At 42.0% G+C, this 19,241-nt stretch overlaps 1 protein-coding gene and 1 long non-coding RNA gene across 2 annotated transcripts; one reads left to right on the forward strand and one right to left on the reverse strand.

The window, feature by feature from the left end:
- Positions 1 to 322: 322 nt before the first annotated feature.
- Positions 323 to 5,038, reverse strand: LOC111092698. The gene is made up of 2 exons (XR_005355704.1): positions 4,401 to 5,038; positions 323 to 454 (listed from the first exon to the last, which is right to left on the reverse strand). It is a non-coding gene; the product is annotated as an uncharacterized LOC111092698 (long non-coding RNA).
- Positions 5,039 to 5,858: 820 nt separating this feature from the next.
- Positions 5,859 to 18,944, forward strand: PRSS54 (serine protease 54). Its single transcript, XM_038530913.1, is given in 6 exon segments — positions 5,859 to 5,894; positions 5,896 to 5,944; positions 7,794 to 7,965; positions 14,439 to 14,697; positions 15,287 to 15,418; positions 18,405 to 18,944. Coding segments are annotated over 6 exon segments (1,188 nt in total).
- Positions 18,945 to 19,241: the final 297 nt, after the last annotated feature.

Genomic DNA, 19,241 nt, shown 5'->3' on the forward strand with positions numbered 1-19,241 from the left:
ACTGAAAATATCACCAGCTAACTAGTGACCTAAATTGAGTTAATTAGTGATGTAATTAAGTTGAGAAATACATTGTGCTTATGGATAAGAAGATTCAATATTATAAGGATATTAATGTTAGACACAAACTGAACTATTGGTGCAATGCAATTTTTTTGATGCAATGCAATTCTAATAAACCTTAGAAGGTTTTGTTTGTTGGCTGGTTGGTTGGTAGCAGGTGCCAAGTTTATTCTAAAATACATGAAAGTACAAATCAAAAACAGTTAAGACATTCCTATAGAAAAAGAACTAATGTGGGAGCACTTGCCTTACTAAATAGTTAAAACTTTGCAAAGCTTTAATACTTAAGATTGTGTGACTTGGCACAGGGATATAGGCAAAATGACCAGCGTAGCAGGAGAGAGCTCTCAGAAACAGTTCCAGCATGTACATCGGAGGTCACACTGAAGATCTGTGAAGAAATGATGCTGCCATCACTGGGTATTCATGTGGGAAAAAGTGGGCCCATACCATACAATAAACAAACAAACAAACAAACAAATAACTCCAGATAGGTGGAGGACTTATATGTGAAGAACAAAACCTTAAATATTTGAGAAGATGGTACAGTAGAATATATTGTTGATGTGGATCTAGGAGAAAGTTTCCTAAACAAGACACAAAGAGCCCTAACTGTATAATATTAATACATCTCACTTCATTAAAACTAAAATTAATATTTCGGGATCCCTGGGTGGCGCAGCGGTTTGGCGCCTGCCTTTGGCCCAGGGCGCGATCCTGGAGACCCGGGATCGAATCCCACATCAGGCTCCCGGTGCATGGAGCCTGCTTCTCCCTCTGCCTATGTCTCTGCCTCTCTCTCTCTCTGTGACTATCATAAATAAATAAAAAATTAAAAAAAATTAATATTTCTGTTTATTTGAAAACCTCATAAAGAAATTAAAATAGAAAACACTAGCCAGAAATTGGTAGAAGATATTAACAATACATATAGTAAACAATATTCAGAATGTGCTAAGAATTCCTACATCTCAATAAGAAAAAGGCAAGTAAATTTTTTTTTTAAAAGAAAAAGGCAAGTAACCCAAACAGGAAAAATGGACCAAAGACATAAGCATTAACTCATACAGGCAATAAACGCATGGGAAAATATCCTCAACCTTAGCAATGAGATATCCCTTTATATCTCATTGGATTGGCCAAAAATTAAGGCTGACAGTAGTAAGTGTTGGAGAGGACAAACATGAGTCAGCAGGATCACCTTACATTGCTGGTATGAGTGTAAATTGCTTCCACCATCTTGGAAAACAATTTAGCATTATCTTCTAGAATGAGGCATATCCTAACATATTCTCTGACCTAGCACTCCTATTCCTAAGTATATACATCCTAGAGAACCATGAGCAGAGAGCTTAGTCATATATGTCTATGGATGAGCTTGTTAAAGAGCAAGAGAATGAGAGAGAGGGTGGAATATGTAGGTAGGTACAGGATAATGGTAATGGTTTAGCTCTAGTCTTGTTAGATGACAATAGGAAATAAATTTCTGGGCAGCTGGGTGGCTCAGTCAGTTAAGCATCTGTCTTTGGCTCAAGTCATGGTCTCAGGGTCCTAGGATTGAGTTCCCTGCTCAGCGAAGAACCTGCTGAGAATATTATACAGTTAGGGCTCTTTGTGTCTTGTTTAGGAAACCTTCTCCTAGATCCACATCAACAATATATTCTACTGTACCATCTTCTCAATTTCCTCTCCTACTCCCCCTGCTTGTGCTCTCTCTGTGTCAAATAAATAAATAAAAATCTTTTTTAAAAAAGAGAGAGAAGGGGGACACCTGGATGGCTCAGTGGTTGAGCGTCTGCCTTCAGCTCAGGGCGTGATCCCAGAGTTCTGGGATCGAGTCCCTCATCAGGCTCCCTGCATGGAGCCTGCTTCTCCCTCTGCCTATGGCTCTGCCTCTCTCTGTGTGTCTCTCATGAATAAATGAATAAATCTTTTAAAATAAATAAATAAATAAACAAAAATTTAAAAAGAGAGAGAAATAAATTTCCTAAAAGTTCCTTCTAAATTGAATAACTTAAAATGGAATTTTAATTGGGAAATTTACATTAATAGATATATTAGCTACATGTGGTAGAAATGTTGACTGTCAACCAATCTCAAAGATTGTCAATTGGGTAATTTGGCTTGCAGATTGGATGATTTGGTTAATGAAATGCATTTCATTAAGATAAAAATTGAAAAACTCTTGCACACAAGCTTTTTCTGTAGGCATTAAGAATATGATAAACATGACATTCTGTTTTAAACACTTTTAGAAAAACATTCTATGGGTGATCTATTTAACAAAAAATCTGCAAATACAACACAGGTATCTGAAAATAAAATTGCCAAATAATCACATGAAACTATTAAAGCATTTTTGTCATTTTCAACTGAACACAATGGCCTCTTTGGTAAATAAATTATAGATATTTTTTTCCAGAATTGAAGGCATTATAAGAAATTCTTTTTTTTTTTCTGCTCAGCAGGTGATTTGCATTTAAATGGCAAAATCCTAACTCAAATTTCTTCAGAGTAGACATCATACCGCTGCTAGGAAGTTCTCAGTGAGCATTGTTAGTAATGAAAAATAATTCAAAGAAAATGTAGCATGAACTATTGACAAAAATCCTGCTCAAAGTCCTGCTCAAAGGACTTTGTAGGATGTTGCATCAGTATCAAAGTCATACTGTGCAGTGTACAATAACAATGACATATATTGTGCTAGCATACATTTTGCCTAAAGTTCAACAAACCAGTGATCAGTAGCAGGCAACACTTGGAAAATGTGTGATATGTAAATGAAATAGTATCCGATTTTTTTGTTGTTTTGTTCATTTCTCAAGTGAAGCTTATTGGCATGTTTATTTATTTCAAATATTTTATTTATTCATATATATATAGAGAGAGAAATAGAGAGGCAGAGACACAGGTAGAGGGAGAAGCAGGCTCCATGCAGGGATCCTGATGTGGAACTCAATCCCAGGACTCCAGGATCATGCCCTGGGCCAAAGGCAGGTGCTAAACCGCTGAGCCACCCAGGAATCCCGTTATTGGCATGTTTAAACATCCTTTTCCCAAACTGCAACAGAACATGAAAAAATACTTTCTAGAGGGAAAAGCAACCAAGTGATTTAGAAATCCAACCATCACTATCCCCTAGGATGAAACTTTCAACCTACCCAGAAGAAATTTTTAACACCCTAGGTTTTGAGCATGACGGGCAGGCCCATAAATAATTGAGGGCAGTCATCAGCAGAGTGGAAAAAAATCTCTCCATGATTTTGGAGTCCCTGTCAATCTGAATACCCAGAACCATCTGCCAGAGTTTTCCAGAACTTGCTGCAATTTCATATGTCCTTTAATTGAGAGTTAGGATTTTCTAACTTCGAAAAATAAAGAGTAAAAATAGAAAGTGACCTGCTGAGAAATTACATATGTTTCACGCTGTCACAATCCTGGATATGCAGCCCATGGTATAAGATTGCAAATGAATTTCCTCTCCAAGATATAAAACTATGATTGCCATTAATATTATTATTAACCTTAAAGAATTAAATAGTTATTTACAAAATGGTGATGGGTCCTTTAAAAGTTTATCTGAAGTTGGTGATTTGCATTAAGTGACCCAGAGAGGCTGAAGATTTGAGGCCCTCTGTTCATACAGTTTGCTGGGTGGGTCCCTGAAGGATTCTGAGCGTTTATTGTTATAAAAGTATGCTAAATTGTTCTTGTTAAGAGTGAATGTTTCTGGTGACCTCCACATGGCTTCTTTTCATGCAGGAATTAAAGAGGAATTGGAGAGAGCTGGAGTCTCAGCCACTGCTCTCAGCATCCTCACTCTTAAAGAGCCACTCCTGGCTTTGCCCTAATCATCACTTCTGCTTCAGCCCCCTATCAGGTAGCACGAGGTCCAGGCTGAAAAACGCAGACTTGAATACAGCTCACTACCCTGGAGTTGGAAGGATCTGGTTTGGAGACCTGCCCTTGCCACTTTCCAGATGTATGGTTGTAGGCCAGTGACTTTCTCTAAGTCACCATTTTCCCATGGGGAAAGCTCAAGTAATTCCTTCATCCTGGCAGGGTGATTGTGAATCGTGAACAAGAAAATACATGTGAAAGCATTTTGACATCGACGATGTGGAACAGACTGAAAGGTCAACTCTCATTTCCCCCATTGCCCCAGATCTTTCCCATACTGTCCTCCCAGCAGAGGCCAATCATTGGTGTTAAAGGTGATGGATTATTGGAGGCACACAGGATGTCAGGGGAATCTCAAGGGGAAGGTGATAGCGGCTCTGTTCTGAGTCAGGCTTCACTTTCCAGCCATCTTTCCCTCCATTCAGCCATTCACCTACCTGTCCAATAAATATCTTTCATGCGACTGAGCCAGCAGCCTGTGAGCCCTCTGCTTCCATGGAGTTACATCTTACCACTAAGTTGTCAACAGTTCTCTCGAGTCCTGGCATTTGTGCTAAAACTAAAGCTGCTAACAGTGGCAGGAGGGCAGATCCCATCTGGCCCCATGGCTTGGCAGAGCCAGTCTGGTGGCTTGGCTTGGACCTGCAAGTTGAAAGGCTAAGGAAAACTGAGCTCCAGATCAGAATGCTCATGGGGATTGGAAAAAACAAATCCAGCTTAGTAGTGGGCTTTTTACCATCCAGTCTGACAAAGTCATGAAAGCACAGAGTGGGTGCTGAGGAGGTAGACAGACCACAGCTGCATGGACCGGGCTTTGGGATCTAGCAAAAGGGATGTATTCTTGGCCAAGCCCAGGGAAAGCCAGGCTTCCAGAAGAGTCCTGCTAAGTTTAAGAAATAGGCAGGCTTTTCATCCCGGCTCCTCCTAGGTCTCCATATCTAGACGTTTGCTTGGTGAAACCATGGTAACTGTGATGCCACAATGGGACATTCTTCCCAAGGTGGTAGAAGGAATCTCTCTGTTGAGCTCTGCTGTGTAGGTCAGAATGAGTTCATTTCTCCTTTGGCTGTAGCAGTTCACAGAAGACTCTGAGAGCCATCCAGACAACAAGAAATACCCAGTGTCATGAGTGGAACATGGTGACTGAGAACAGCTATTGTGCATTGTTTGAGGCAAGGGCGGGCCTGGTGATGGGGTGGATGATGAGACCCACATGGGCTTTGAACTCAGTTCAAATTCCAGCTCCACCACTTAGCCATTGTGTCACCTTGGCCAGGCTTCTCAGGGTCCAAATGTTAGCTTCTGAGTCTGTAAAATGGGAACAGTGATGCTATCTACCTCACAGGGTTATTGCACAAATTCACTGAGCTAAATGTCAGTCAGTTACTGTGTACAAGTACAAGGTGTCAGTAGTTAAAGAAATTCCAGTGTTCTCTAAGCCAGCCAAGTATAGCAGGACAGCAAAAGTGGGGGTGGCCTCACACTAAACCCTGCTTTTTCTTTTAGCAGCATTTTATGGCTATGGAGTTAAGAAAGGGGTCAAATTCCAATAGTCAAAAAACAACTTTCTGAGCCCCAACTCTCTGGGAAGCCCGAGGATCCTGGCTGGATCGAGGAGAAAACTGACGAGCGTGGGCTGCCTCCTTTCTGTGGGCCCCCTTACCTATCGTAACGATATCAGTGCTGGGCAGCTGGTCCCTGAGCTCTTCACTGCACGGAACCAAGCAATTGGGACGTGACAGGTCTGTGTCCCACGTCTTGGAAGCCTTGTCAATGCGAAGGAAAGAGTCAGGGCAACCAATGCTGAGGAGGGTGAGGCGGGGGTGTGGAAATCACCACTTTGGGGAGGAGAGGAAAAGCCTGTGCCTTCAGATGTTGTGTTTCCACAGCTGCCCATGGTGTCCGCTGCAGTTCGCTTTGGGGATGGCAGAGATGCGCGGGATGCTCTTAGTACTGCTCTATGTCTCCCACTCTTCTGCCAGTGAGTGTGCTGCTTTCTCTGTAACATGACAGGGGGAATTGTTTGGGAAAAGCTCATGGCCCTTGATGTTCAGAGAGGGATCCAGAGGGACGATGACTCAGACAGCGGGCATTGGTGGTGGGAATTAGGCAAAGAAGGGGAACATGAGGCGTGGATGTGGGAAACTGGCTTCAGCAGTCTGATGTCACAGCTGATCCTTGGGTGAGAGGGATCCTCGGGCTACAGAAAGGCTTGTTCAAAAAGCCCACCCTGCTCTTCCTGGGGCTCATCCCCCCAGGTGTCAAAAGGTGGGAGATGTCCTCCCTTGTGCCTGGGTGGGAGCCTGTGGTGCATCTGGTACACTCAGGAACCAGGTTCCTGTGTTTCTACTTCAGCATTGTTATTCCAATGAAACCTTTTATCATTTTTTAAGTTTAAATTCAATTTGCCAACATATAGTATAACACCCGGTGCTCATCCCATCAAGTGCCCGACACCCAGTGAAGTAGGAGGCTTGGCTCACCCAGCCTAGGGCTTTGAACTTCAAAGGTCCTTCCTGCTCTATCATAGTTATACTCTCTTCATGATTCTATGAATGTGGACTTCTTTTTTTATATAGGGCAATACAGCATCTTGGGTGAAACTAGGCCTGGCAGGGGGAGAATATTTTTTAAAACTTTAGTCAACATTTAACTCTCATTTGAAACAAAGTCCAGACTACCCAAGAGACTGCTCAGTTGGGGGCAATTTCCTCAAGGGCTTGGGAAGGCAAAGGCCAAGCAGGCCTGCATGGGCAAGATACAGCCTCCACCTGGTGGGACCTTTTAGCTTCTTGATGACAAGACTTCAGGGAGTGCTTGATATGGCAAAATGCTTTTGTTCATTCACCAGTTGATTTATTGAGTACTTACTGTGGGCCAGGCACTGTACTAGGCTCTAGGGATACATTGGCAAGCAAAATAGACCTGGCGGAACCATGTATGCCAACTGCTCAGGCAGGGCACAGCAAGGGCAAATCTGAGGATATGAAATGTGGCTGGAACAGAGACTGTGACAGGCTGAGGGTATATGAAGTTTGAATTCTGGCCTTGTATCCTACCAGCTGTGTAACTTGGACCAGCTCTAGAACTCAATTTTCTCACCTGCATATGGAGATTGATATAGTGTCCACCTCCAGTTCTGTTGGAGAAATTATATGAAGTAGTGTATATCAGCAGAGTTCAAACTTTTTGGTCTCAGGACCCCTTTATAACTCTTAAAAATTACTGAGAATCCCCCCCAAAAGAATTTTTGCTATGAGGCTATATCTTCCCATCTTTACCATGTTAGAAATTAAAAACTGGGAAAATTTTGAAACACAAGAATACCCAGGTTCACATATGCTATTAGCCATCAGGGTGATGACATCATGTAGCTTCTGGAAAATTCCACCACATACCAGTGTGAGAATGAGAGTGAGAAAAGCAAAAACTGTCTTAGTGTTCTTATGAAAACAGTTTAAATAAATCTTGCAGACCCTGGAAAGGGTCTTGAGGACTCCCAGGGGTCCTGGACCACATTGAGAACCACTGATGCTTTCCAATACTGCCTTGAGTGTGCTCTAAGTGCCCAAGACGAGAGTGATTATTGGTACCTAAAGTTATTTCTAGACTCAAAGATGCCATCAAGAATCTTTTACGGAGAAGGAGACCTACTAGGAAAAGAAATGGGTCGGGGAGGGGTGGCAGAGTTAGTGGCAACCAAGATGGAGAGCCAGAAGGAGCGAGGAACCAGCAGGAGAGGGAGTCTTGAGGTCTGACACGGTGGTGGTGGCCACAGGTCATCAACTCCTTGCCCCAACAGTGAGGCCTCTCCGCTACCTTTTCTGCAGGCTGTGGCATCCAGAAAACCAACATTATGGAAAATTCCGAGGAGGGTTTGGTCAACGACAAGGAATTCCCGTGGGTAGTGTCGCTGCAGGATTCCCAATACACCCACCTGGCTTTTGGCAGCATCCTTAGTGAGTTCTGGATCATCAGCATCGCATCCGCCTTGCAGAACAGGCCAGTACCTCTGCCTTTGGGGCCTACACAGCCCCCTGGAGCGGGGCGGAGGGACCTTTTCCTGCTCGGCTTGGGGAGGCCTGGAAGGTGGATTCCTGGAAACAGGGCAACAGGACATTTTACTGACTCTGCACTTGTTCTGCCAGGACTCTTGGGGTCCTAAAATCATCAGTTGCCAAATTCATGCTGTCCAGTGTGTTCTCTACTATGGGGACTGCAAGGTGAAATGAGTGTTCCTTCATCCTCCATAGGAAGGATATCCATTCCCATTTTCCTGAAATCACAGGCACTGACTCCTGATACTAGAGGTCCTTCCTCTAGTCTTGTTAAGTGAATTGATAGGAACCTATATCTTAAAACACTTAACCTCAAGCCTTAACAACAGGTCTGCCACAGATATATGTACATAGAGAGAAGACTTGAAGGAAATAAGCAAATGCTTAAGAACACTTATCTCTGGATGCTCAGAATGCACATGATTTCTGTATTCTTCTTTGAACTTCAATCTATTCCCCAACTTCTATGTAGTAAATATTTGTTCCTGTAAACCAGGGAAAACCCCTCAAATATTATTAAAGGAATAATCTTACTTTTTGACCCAATGACCTCACTTTTGAGAATCAACATTAAGGAAATAATTTCAACCACTGGAAAAGTGGTTGCAGAAAATTGTTCATAGAATGGTTAGTTACACATAAAACACTGGAAATGTAATGTCCAATTATCATGGATAAATAAATTCTAATTACTCTTTCATATGTATAACATATAATATATAGTATATAAGTAATATGTAATTACATATGTATCTTTATATATACTATTTATATGCCTTATATGTGTATGTAAATGTATATATACACTAAGTATGGGGAGAGAGATTATAATTACTATAATTGGCTAAATAATAGTATAAATCCTTGATGGAATATTGTACAGCTACTGAATTTTCTTACACCTATGATTTATAATTACTATTTGAAAGTATATGCATTTATTTTTTTTGAAAATACATGTATTTAAATGAAATACTATACATATACATAGTTTAATGTTCTGGAGAAACCAAAGCAGCTTCTTTCCCCTGGCCTTCAGACACTAACTCCCTGTCTTAAACCATAGTCTGTCATCAGTTTCTTGAATATTCTTCCTTAATTACTCAATGCATTTACAGATATCTGTAATATACCTATAGGTCTATCCATATTGATTCTATCTACTGACAGAGAAAGAATTTTCCTTCCCCCCGTATTAATGTGCTAGGACTGCCATAACAAAATACCACAGACATTGCAGCTTAAACAACAGAAATTTATTTCTCACCATTTTGGAGGTTGGAAGTCCAAGATCAAGTTCAAGATCAGAAGGACTGGTTTCTCCTGAGGACTCTCTCTTTGGCTTGCTTACCGCTGCCTTCTCACTCTGTCCTCACATGGCCCTTCCTTAGTGTGTGTGTTCCTGGTGTTTCTGCTTCCTTTTATAAGGACACCAGTCCTGCTGGATTAGGGCCTTACACTTATGACCTCATTTAATCTTCATTACCTCTTTAAAGGTCCTATGTCCAAATATGGCCACATTTGGGGCTAGGCCTTTACCTACAAATTCAGCAGGACACAGTTCGAATATAACAACCACACTACAACTGGTAGCACACCATACACAGTATTACACTCGTAGCTTGTTTCACTCTACCAGGAATGCTGAGCCATCTTTTCTTACCATTACATAGGGACCTCCCACATTTCTCAGCTGCACAGTATCCCAAAATGGTTCTACTATAATTACACAGTTCTCTATTAATGGAAATTTGGGTTGTTTGCGATCTTTTACTCAGACCAAAAAATGCTGTAGATATACTTGTACATATATTATTTCACACACACGCAATATACTGTAGAATGAATAACCCAGGAGTGGAAAGACTGGACTTAATGTTGATAGCCATTGCCAGCCAACTAGCCTTCCAGAAAGGTCCTGCTTTCCATGTAGTGTTTTCATTACTACTGTTTATCTGGTCAACCAGTTTTGGTCTGGATTTTCCCTTTGCCTCAGGGTTTTATTAAAGATAAGGGCTTTTAAATACCTAGGTGGTGGGGTGTTTGGTCTATTTTGTTTTCCAGCATTACTGAATTCTGAGTTACACTACATAGTGATCAGATCTACTTAGGAATTTGCTGGGATTGTCCTTCTGCTATATGTGATCCATGTGAATATTTTCCACAGAGAAAATTCAAAGTTCATTCTCTGTCTTTGGTGTACAATTTACTATATAAAATTGGGAGGGCAGCCCGGTGGCTCAGCGGTTTAGCGTGCCTTCAGCCCAGGGCATGATCCTGGAGACCTGGGATCGAGTCCCACGTCGGCCTCCCTGCATGGAGCCTGCTTCTCCCTCTGCCTGTGTCACTGCCTCTCTCTATATATATGTCTCTCATGATTAAATAAATAAAATCTTTGAAATTGGGAAAGGTAATCTTGATCTGTCCTAGGCTGACAAAGGTAAGTTAAAGTCTATCATGAACAAGCTTCTGGCTTTTTCTATTTCCTGGAGTGTTCCCTTTGTGAACATTATATCATGTGCTACAGGTGTTTGAGACTATGAGGTCTACACTGGAGACTAAATTCTTTCTTTCTTTTTTTAGATTCTATTTATTTATTCATGAGAGACAGTTGAGAGAGAGAGATAGAGGCAGAGACACAGGCAGAGGGAGAAGCAGCAGGCTCCATGCAGGGAACCCGACGCGGGACACGATCCTGGGTCTCCAGGATCACGCTCTGGGCTGAAGGCAGTGCTAAACTGCTGACCCACGGGGGCTGCCTGACTAGATTCCTTCTTATCAAGAGCCCTCTCTTTATCTTACTCCTTGCTCTTCTGCTCTGAATTGATGTTCAGAATGAAACTCCTACTTCTTGTTTTTAATTTAGGTTATATTTTCTGCTTCTGTTGCTTCTTTTCTTTTCACTCTGTGGCCTTTGTTTTGTTTTGTAGGTCTCCTCTGACAAATTTGGGAAGTTTGAGTTTTCTGGTGTTCATCTGAGAGTTGTAATTTCATGGAAGATGACTACATATCAGTTTCTTTCTGGACTGTCTTCTTTAGACTCTGCTGTGGCCAATGCTAGAAGTCCTATCTTTTTACTTCTCTCTCCTTCTCCACCACACCATTTTGATAGATTATAATAGGTTCTTTAATGTTTACCTTGATGCATATGCATATTTGCACATTCTTATTACTTCATAATTTAGCTGTAAGCAAATAATATGTTCAGGCTCTTGTAAAAGAGAAAACAGACATATATGCCTACCTCCCAACTTTCTTTTCAGCTTCAGTAATACCATCTAATTACTGCCAGAGTTTACATTTTTACTCCAACCTAAATTTTAAAAGGTTTTAAATTTTAGTCCAATGTTAAAATGAATTCCACACTTACTGACAACTCTTTTGCTGGATTTTCTCCATTCCACACTAGAATTGGCTAAAATTTGTCTTCAGGTATGTACTTTCTTAAAAGACTCCCAAGAACCATATTTCCTTGGGTTTTTTATATTCGGAAATGTGCTATCCTCAAGCTTAAATGACACCTTTTTTCAATCTTATTTTTTAAAGATTTTATTTATTTATTCATCACAGAGAGAGAGAGAGAGAGAGAGAGAGAGAGGCAGAGACAGAAGCAGGCTCCATACAGGGAGCCTGATGTGGGACTCGATTCCGGGTCTCCAGGATCACGCCCTGGACTGAAGGCACCACTAAACCGCTGAGCCACTGGGGCTGCCCTTTTTAAATATTTCTAAGTAATCTCTGTACCCAGTGTGGGGCTCAAACTCATGACTCCAAGATCGAGAGTAGCACGCTCTACTGTCTGAGCCAGTCAGGCACCCCTGAATGACAATTCAAGTATAGAATTCATAGATCATGCCTTCTTTCCTTTTGAGACTTAATAGGTATTACCCCCAGCTTCTGGTATTAAATCTTACTGAAGTCTGAAGCCATTCTGATTTTCTCCTCTGTAGGTGTGTGATCATTTATCCCAGTATACCTGCTGTTTGTACCCCCTTTCATTCTCTTAAGTTCCTTTGGCAATAAATTATATGGCCTCATTTAAGATGACTTAATTAGGTTTTGTCTGGATGCCCATGGAGTCCTTTGTCACTGAAGACCAGCTACTAGCTATGCTGGATCTCTCCCATTTCTACTCTTTTCTAGCTTGTTGTGTCCCAGAAGGCTAACTTATGTGGGTTACACCACAGGCACTCTTACCTTCTGGGTTCCAGTTGGGTTTGGCCAAGGGGAACACTGGCAAGAGATCAGAGGAAGCGAGGAGAGTGAGGTCAAGGTCTTTACTCCACTGAGGGGTACTGCAGACTGGCTGCCTCCTCCAGCCAAGTGACCTAATCCCCATAGCTCCGAGCACTTCCTCCCCTTCTCTAGTACCTAGAGTCACAGGAACACCCTGGTTGTTATCTCAGCAGAAAGCTGGATTTGCCACGTGGTGCCCAGGCACTGCACTATTCTTTGTGATTTTCCTACATCTTTCCAAGACCTTTGTAGAGTTCCCCCAACTTACCTTGAGTATGCCATCTATTTCCTGCTGGGAGCTGACAAGGATATGTCTCCTTGTTGATCATTCTGTATCCCTTTTTTCCTAGGATATGGAGTCCACTTCTGAACTGTAGACTGAAGTCTTATTTCCGGAAAATTTTCTTAAATTATATCATAAAATGTTTTATTATCTGTTTTATTATCTGTTTTGTTATTTGGGTGACTTTCTTTGTGATCTGCTGACTTACCATTAACTGCCACATTTGTTATTTTCCTCTCTCTCCTTTAAAAATCTTTGTTAGGGTTAGAAACGACAAATACCCACCATTTGCTTCAATATGGATAGAACTGGAGGGTATTATGCTGAGTGAAGTAAGTCAATCGGAGAAGGACACACATTATATGGTCTCATTCATTCGGGGAATATAAAAAATAGTGAAAGGGATTAAAGGGGAAAGGAAAGAAAATGAGTGGGAAATATCAGAGAGGGTGACAGAACATGAGAGACTCCTACCTCTGGGAAACGAACAAGGGGTATTGGAAAGGGAGGTGGGCGGGGGGTTGGGGTGACTGGGTGACAGGCACTGAGGGGGGCACTTGATGGGATGAGCACTGGGTGTTATGCTATATGTTGGCAAACTGAATTCCAATTTTTAAAAAATCTGATATTTCCCACTCATTTCTTTTTTTTTTCCCCTTTCTTCCCTTTCACTATTTTTTATATCAGAAAGGGAGACAGAACATGAGAAATTCCTAACTCTGGAAACAAACAAGTGGTGGTAGAAAGGGAGGTGGACAGGGGGTGGGGGTGACTGGGTGACAGGCACTGAAGAGGGGCACTTGATGGGATGAGCATTGGGTGTTATGCTATATGTTGGCAAATTGAACTCCAATAAAAATAAATTTTAAAAAACCTTTGTTAAGGATGCCTGGGTGGCTCAGTGGTTGAGTGGCTGCCTTCCGGCTCAGGGCTTATGGCATGATTCTGGGATGGAGTCCCACAGCAGGCTCCCTGCAGGGAGCCTGCTTCTTCCTCTGTCTGTGTCTCTCTTATGAATAAAAATCTTTAAAAAAAATAAAATTGTGATTTAAAAATAATAATAAATAAAAATCTTTGTTAATATCTATTTCATTTTGGCCACTTCTCTCAGTCCCTCCCTCTGTGTCCCTTACTGTATTTTTTGTGTTATCTATTCTCCTTCATGCTGCTTCCAATTTGGCCTTTATTTTGGCAATGGTTTTGTTTTCTTTCCACTTGTTTGCTGAAAAGCATGTTTGACCAGCATTTTCTGACTTTGTGGGGGTAGGTATCATCTAGAACTCCTTGCACTCCTGCTGTCTCCCCTTGCTTTTGTTAGCCCTTCCTCTGATTCTGATATTTGGAGTTTCTTGTGTCTCTTTGCTTCATGGTGTTTGCAGCCTTTCTCATTCTTGTAGTTCCTTGGGTGATCCCCAAGAGAAGAAAGGGAAAACACCCGAATGAACTCCATCATTATTAAAATCAGAATTTCTCTGAAGAGTACTTAGAGTTTGTAATATGAAAAGATGTTTATATTAAAATTTAAGTGCTAAAATCAGGAGTCAAGATTATATCTTTGATGTAACAATGACTACATAAACAAAAAATAAAACTATGGGAAAAGCATGAAGATAATCATCCCTGATATAACAGATTATCTTTTGGTGGTGGGACAAATGATGTTAAGATAGAGAAATTCCCAAGTTGCTATGGGCTCACAAAGGAAGACACAAGCCTAGAGGTTCAGAAAAGATTTTCTGGGGACTGGATCCAAAGAGATGAGTAAAAATTAGCCCAGGAAAAATGAGGTGGATGAGTATTCCAAACAAACAAACAAAAATTAAATATAAAAACAGGGAAGTGTGAATCTTCCATGGTGCCTTGGCTTCTCAAGTTTCCTTTGCTCTCTCTCTCTCTAGGAAGGACGTCATTGTTATAGTTGGTATAGCTAAGATGGATGCCAAAGTGGTTGCTCATGAAGAGTATCCAGCCAATAACATCATCATCCATGAGGATTTTGATAATGAAACCATGATCAATAACATAGCCCTCCTGAAGACAGACACGGCGATGGAGTTCAACAACCTGATCCAGCCCATCTGCTTCCTCAGCAGAAAGCTGCATGTGCCACCAGCCTTGCGGAACTGCTGGGTGGCAGGATGGAATCCCACGTCTGCAGTTAATGCCTTCCTTCTCCTAGAGGAGGCTGTGTGTATGCTAGCAGTGGGGGTGACTTGGATGAACCATTCTAGAGCTTATCTTAATAATTCAGGTTGTTTGAGATTCTGGTATTGGGCTGGAACCCTCATGTAATAAGTCAAGATTTCCAATGCTTGCCTTTTCTGTGGCCATTCTTATATGTGTTCCTTTTTCTTCTAGTCCTACACCAAAATTAGAAGTACATAGGCAGCAAATAGCCTGAAGTGAGTGCAAAGTTATAGTGGGGCAAGGGGATACTATTCCCTGAACTGGAACTGATTATCCTCTTTGCTAAGCTGTCCTTGTTTTCTCTTATTCTTGGAAAATGAATAAGGAAATGTATTCTCTGTAGATGTAGAAGAAGGATGGAATATGTTATTTTCACATCCAAGTTCAAAACAAAGGTAGTTTTCAGAAAAACTCTGACACAGGTTCTGATTTCTATAAGGAAAAGGGGTTTATCAGAACATTTTCTACTCACTCCCATGTAGATACGTGAGTTGTAGTTGAGCTGACATAGGCAATGTCTTCTTGTTAATAATTCTTGGCTCTCTGTTGCATGGTCTAGACAGGAAATCACATGACGATGAGTATCCTGAGGAAAATCTATGTGAAAGACATCAACCTATGTCCCCTACACAAACTCAAGAAAACAGGATGTGGCAATCACATGGAACAGGAAACTGATGCTGTCTGCTTGGTAAGAGCAAGATGGAGTAAAAGCTAAAGGCTGAGAGTGAGCAGTGGTCACTTCGAGGGAACCTTGAGACTCCCTCATTGCATGGTCAACTCCATGAGGGACTGGCAGGGACTGGCACCTGGCACTCATAGCTGCCTCCAGCACTTGGCAGACAGTAGATGCTCAATAAAAATCTACTAAATGGACTAAACAGTCACCATTTTAAATGTGACATGATTAAGCATTTCTAAGTCATAGATGTTTTCTCACTGGCTAAAAGTCTGAAAGTGTGAATCCAAACTATGCATGAAGATATACTTCAAGCATGTCTACAGGGTGGGGTCATTGTATTCAGCTTCTATAGAGCCTACACTCTGATGCTATTGCTCATCAGTTATCGGAGTTTTTTTCTGTAAGAAGCCCTGCCCTCCATCTGGAAGAGAGTTGTATAGATGTGGTTGTCCTACACCTCGGCAAAATGTGTGGAATTCATAAACCCCTGGCCCAGGCTCCCTCATGCCCATACTCAGAGAAAGTGTGATTTACAGAGGTCATACAGTTAATAAATGTTAGAGTAAGGATGAGAACATAGGTCCACCAGATCTCCAGGCAGTTTTTCTCCTCTACTCCAAAATTTCTAAGGTGCGGATCATCCACTCTCCTTCAATTAAGTGTCAGGATTCCCTGGTGGGGAATTTTTTTTCCCCAGATGATTTATGGAAAGTATTTTAGAGAAAGGCAGAAAAATACACATATGCAGATAATTCTTTCTAAAAGTAATTTTATTGCAAATACATGAAGGACTACCTTTCACTAGGCAGTGAGTTTGCCTTTCCAAAGTTGGTTCAACATTTGAGTGCCTACTTTGTATGAGTCTCTCTACCCATAGAAGACCAACAACTTTTTAAAGTAGATAACATGTTAAAATACATTAGAAAATATAGCTAGTTACCAAAATCCTGCTGTTAACCATTCCATCAATCCAGTACATATTTCATCAAATTGAAGATGCTGTTATTTGTAGAATCCACCATTTTTTATGATCAATCATGAGAGAGAACTCTGACATCAACCAATTAAAAGACACATCTCATTTCAAAGATGTAAATTTTTCAAGAGCATCTTAGATTCAATGGAATATGGTAAGCTGTTCATACTCTAAAATGATTACCTCTTTAAATCTATCTACAAAGTTCAGAGTGGTTTTTACCTATTGGTTTTTAACTATAGAGCACCTGCAGTCAGTCCTTTGTTTTTGAACTGTGCTTGCAAACTGGCTCAGACACTGACTTGTCCACCTAGGATCCTTTCCTCTTTCAGAAATATGTTCCAGGGTCCAGAGATCCTCATAGTCATATTTCAGATATGTAGGATAAGCCACCCAAGTTCAGTATCTGCCTAATGAGTCCCCAGAAATCCAACCCAAAGCAGAATCACTCTGAACTCACTGCTCCCCCTTCTCCTCACAACTGTTAGGGCTTTTGTTCAATGTCAAAGTTGAGCATCACACAATGAAAGAGCCCCTCTAAGCTGGGGCTGCTCCTCTGGGAGATGAGCTGGGGTTGCTTCAGAGAAGCACCTGGTACTACTTCTCTCAGCTGCTTGGGCTTAAGAAGTTAGGTCCCACAGGTTAGGAGGAAGAGAAAAAGCACTGCATTCTACACCCAGGTGGAATGGCAACTTGCAAAACCATGCAACAGCCAGGGAGGTCTACTGCACAATCATTCATCAAACTATTTGTCCTAAATGGCATGATTTTTCTTCCTTAAGCTATAAAACCACAATTAAGGCAAACTGGGAGTGGTATTGGTGACAGGAGGGGAGGCCATGCTATGCTTGGCCAGAGAACCTCTCTGACCAAAGTAGACATGATATGGTGCTAAAGGAGTCTATTTAACAGTCCTATCACTGTCAGCCAGAACTTGGGATGAAATCTCTACCCTCTGCGCCATGGCAGCACGGGGCAGCAAAAGCAATGTGTGCTTGACCAGCCCTTCTCAGAGACAGGCCACACAGGTCAAGGGGGCTGCCCAGCCTTTGAATGACAACCCCTCTTGGGGTAAGATGGACCACTAGGCTGGAGTGAGGGGTCAGAAATACCCTTAAGGGGAGGCCTGGGAGTGGGGCAACTAAGGTAAATTATACCAAGCAGTTGTCTTGTTGCTAGTCCTCATATTTCTCAGCTTTTCACATAAAAATGATGGCCTTTTATAGACACCAGAATAATGGTAGCCAATTCTTCATTGAGTGCAGCCTGTGTGCCAGGCACTGTGTTAGGAGCTCTGCATGTAGTATAGGCACTTTAACTCAGAGAGTAGTAGGTGACTCGCCAGGGTCACATATCTAGGTAAGTGTGCCAAGCTTCCACGCACTCCCTCAAAGGGAGATCAGGTCTGTGCGGCAGAATCACCTCTGAGTCCCAGAGGACTTCCTGTGGGAAGGCTGGGAGCGTGGGCAGGGCTGATGAGCAGGGGCACCGACAGGTGCCGACCAAGTGGACAGGCTGTGAACCTAGCCTGGTCAGTGCTCCCCGGGGAAATGTGGCTCTGACCTCAGCAGGAGTGTGGGATGGAGGGAGCAGCTTGAATGGAAGATAGAAACACAGCAGAGAGAAGGAAAAATTGTGAGCATTCCAGGCCAGAAACAGTGGGGGTGGGGTGGGGGGGTAGCAGGGGAATCAACATTTGAGGAATGAGAAACCAAAAGAGAGTGAGGATTTAGTCAAAGGGCCATGAAAATGAAATGGGAACCAGGAAGCTGTTGCCAAACTGCAAAAATCTACAAATAATTTGTATAATAAAAGAAAAAGTCATCTTGTTGGAATTTATGGTAGCAGCCGCCTAGTTTGGAATTGGTATGCTATAATGTACCCCAACTCCAGTGAGAACCAGTGTAAAACATTTCTGGAACAAATAGTAAATTGTACAAGCATATATATATATATATATATATATACATACATACACATATACATATAAGACCTGAAACCTTCTGTCTTTTGTCACAGGGGGACCCAGGAAACCCAATGATGTGCCAGCTACAGCAACTGAATCTGTGGGTGCTGAGAGGAATCTTGTCCCATGGTGGTGAGGAATGCCCTGGCGTATTTCTGTACATCAGGGTGGAAGACTATAGTGACTGGATTATATCCAAGACTAAGAAAACCAGCCATCCACTGTCTTCTTTCTACCACTTGGAGGATTCGTTTCCTTTCTTCAGCTACTCATCACATATCATCGTGACACAGAGAAAACATTCTGGGCTAGGCCAGGGTGGATGGTCCCAAACATACACGCAAGGACAAAAAAGGGTCGCCATACATTCATGGCCAACAAACAGCTTTAGAAAGGGTCCAGATGTTGGGGAGAAAGGGTTAAAGGAATTAGGCAAGTCTTCTGTTGCGGCCATCCAACCCATGTACTATGACTATTATGGTGGGGATGCCAGGGATGGTGGTGGGCCTATTTCAGGTCAGAACAGGTTACATCAGCCCCAAGAAATTATCTTGTTTTTCTTTGTGCTGGTTTTCTTTTGCAATGGTATCTAGTCAAGGACCTAAACCTCTCAACTGAAGAGTAAGCTCAGAATGCTGAGTGCCAGGCAGTCACCATGCTATTTTGGTGTCTGTTTTTTGATAGTTGCACACCTGGGCTGCCATGGACAGGCCCACAGTGCATAATGGGTGGGCTCTCCCTCCTCTGTCCCACTCCTACATGCGGGAAGGTCACTTTCATTTGTGCTTGTGAACTAAATGTGGGCTAACAAGTGTCAAACCATTAGAGTGCCCTGTGGTTCTTTCAGTGTTAACGGTTCCAGGGGCCAGGCTATGAAATTAGCCACACTC

Source organism: Canis lupus, chromosome 2 (genome assembly GCF_011100685.1).
Source record: "Canis lupus familiaris isolate Mischka breed German Shepherd chromosome 2, alternate assembly UU_Cfam_GSD_1.0, whole genome shotgun sequence".
Lineage (NCBI taxonomy): Eukaryota > Metazoa > Chordata > Mammalia > Carnivora > Canidae > Canis > Canis lupus.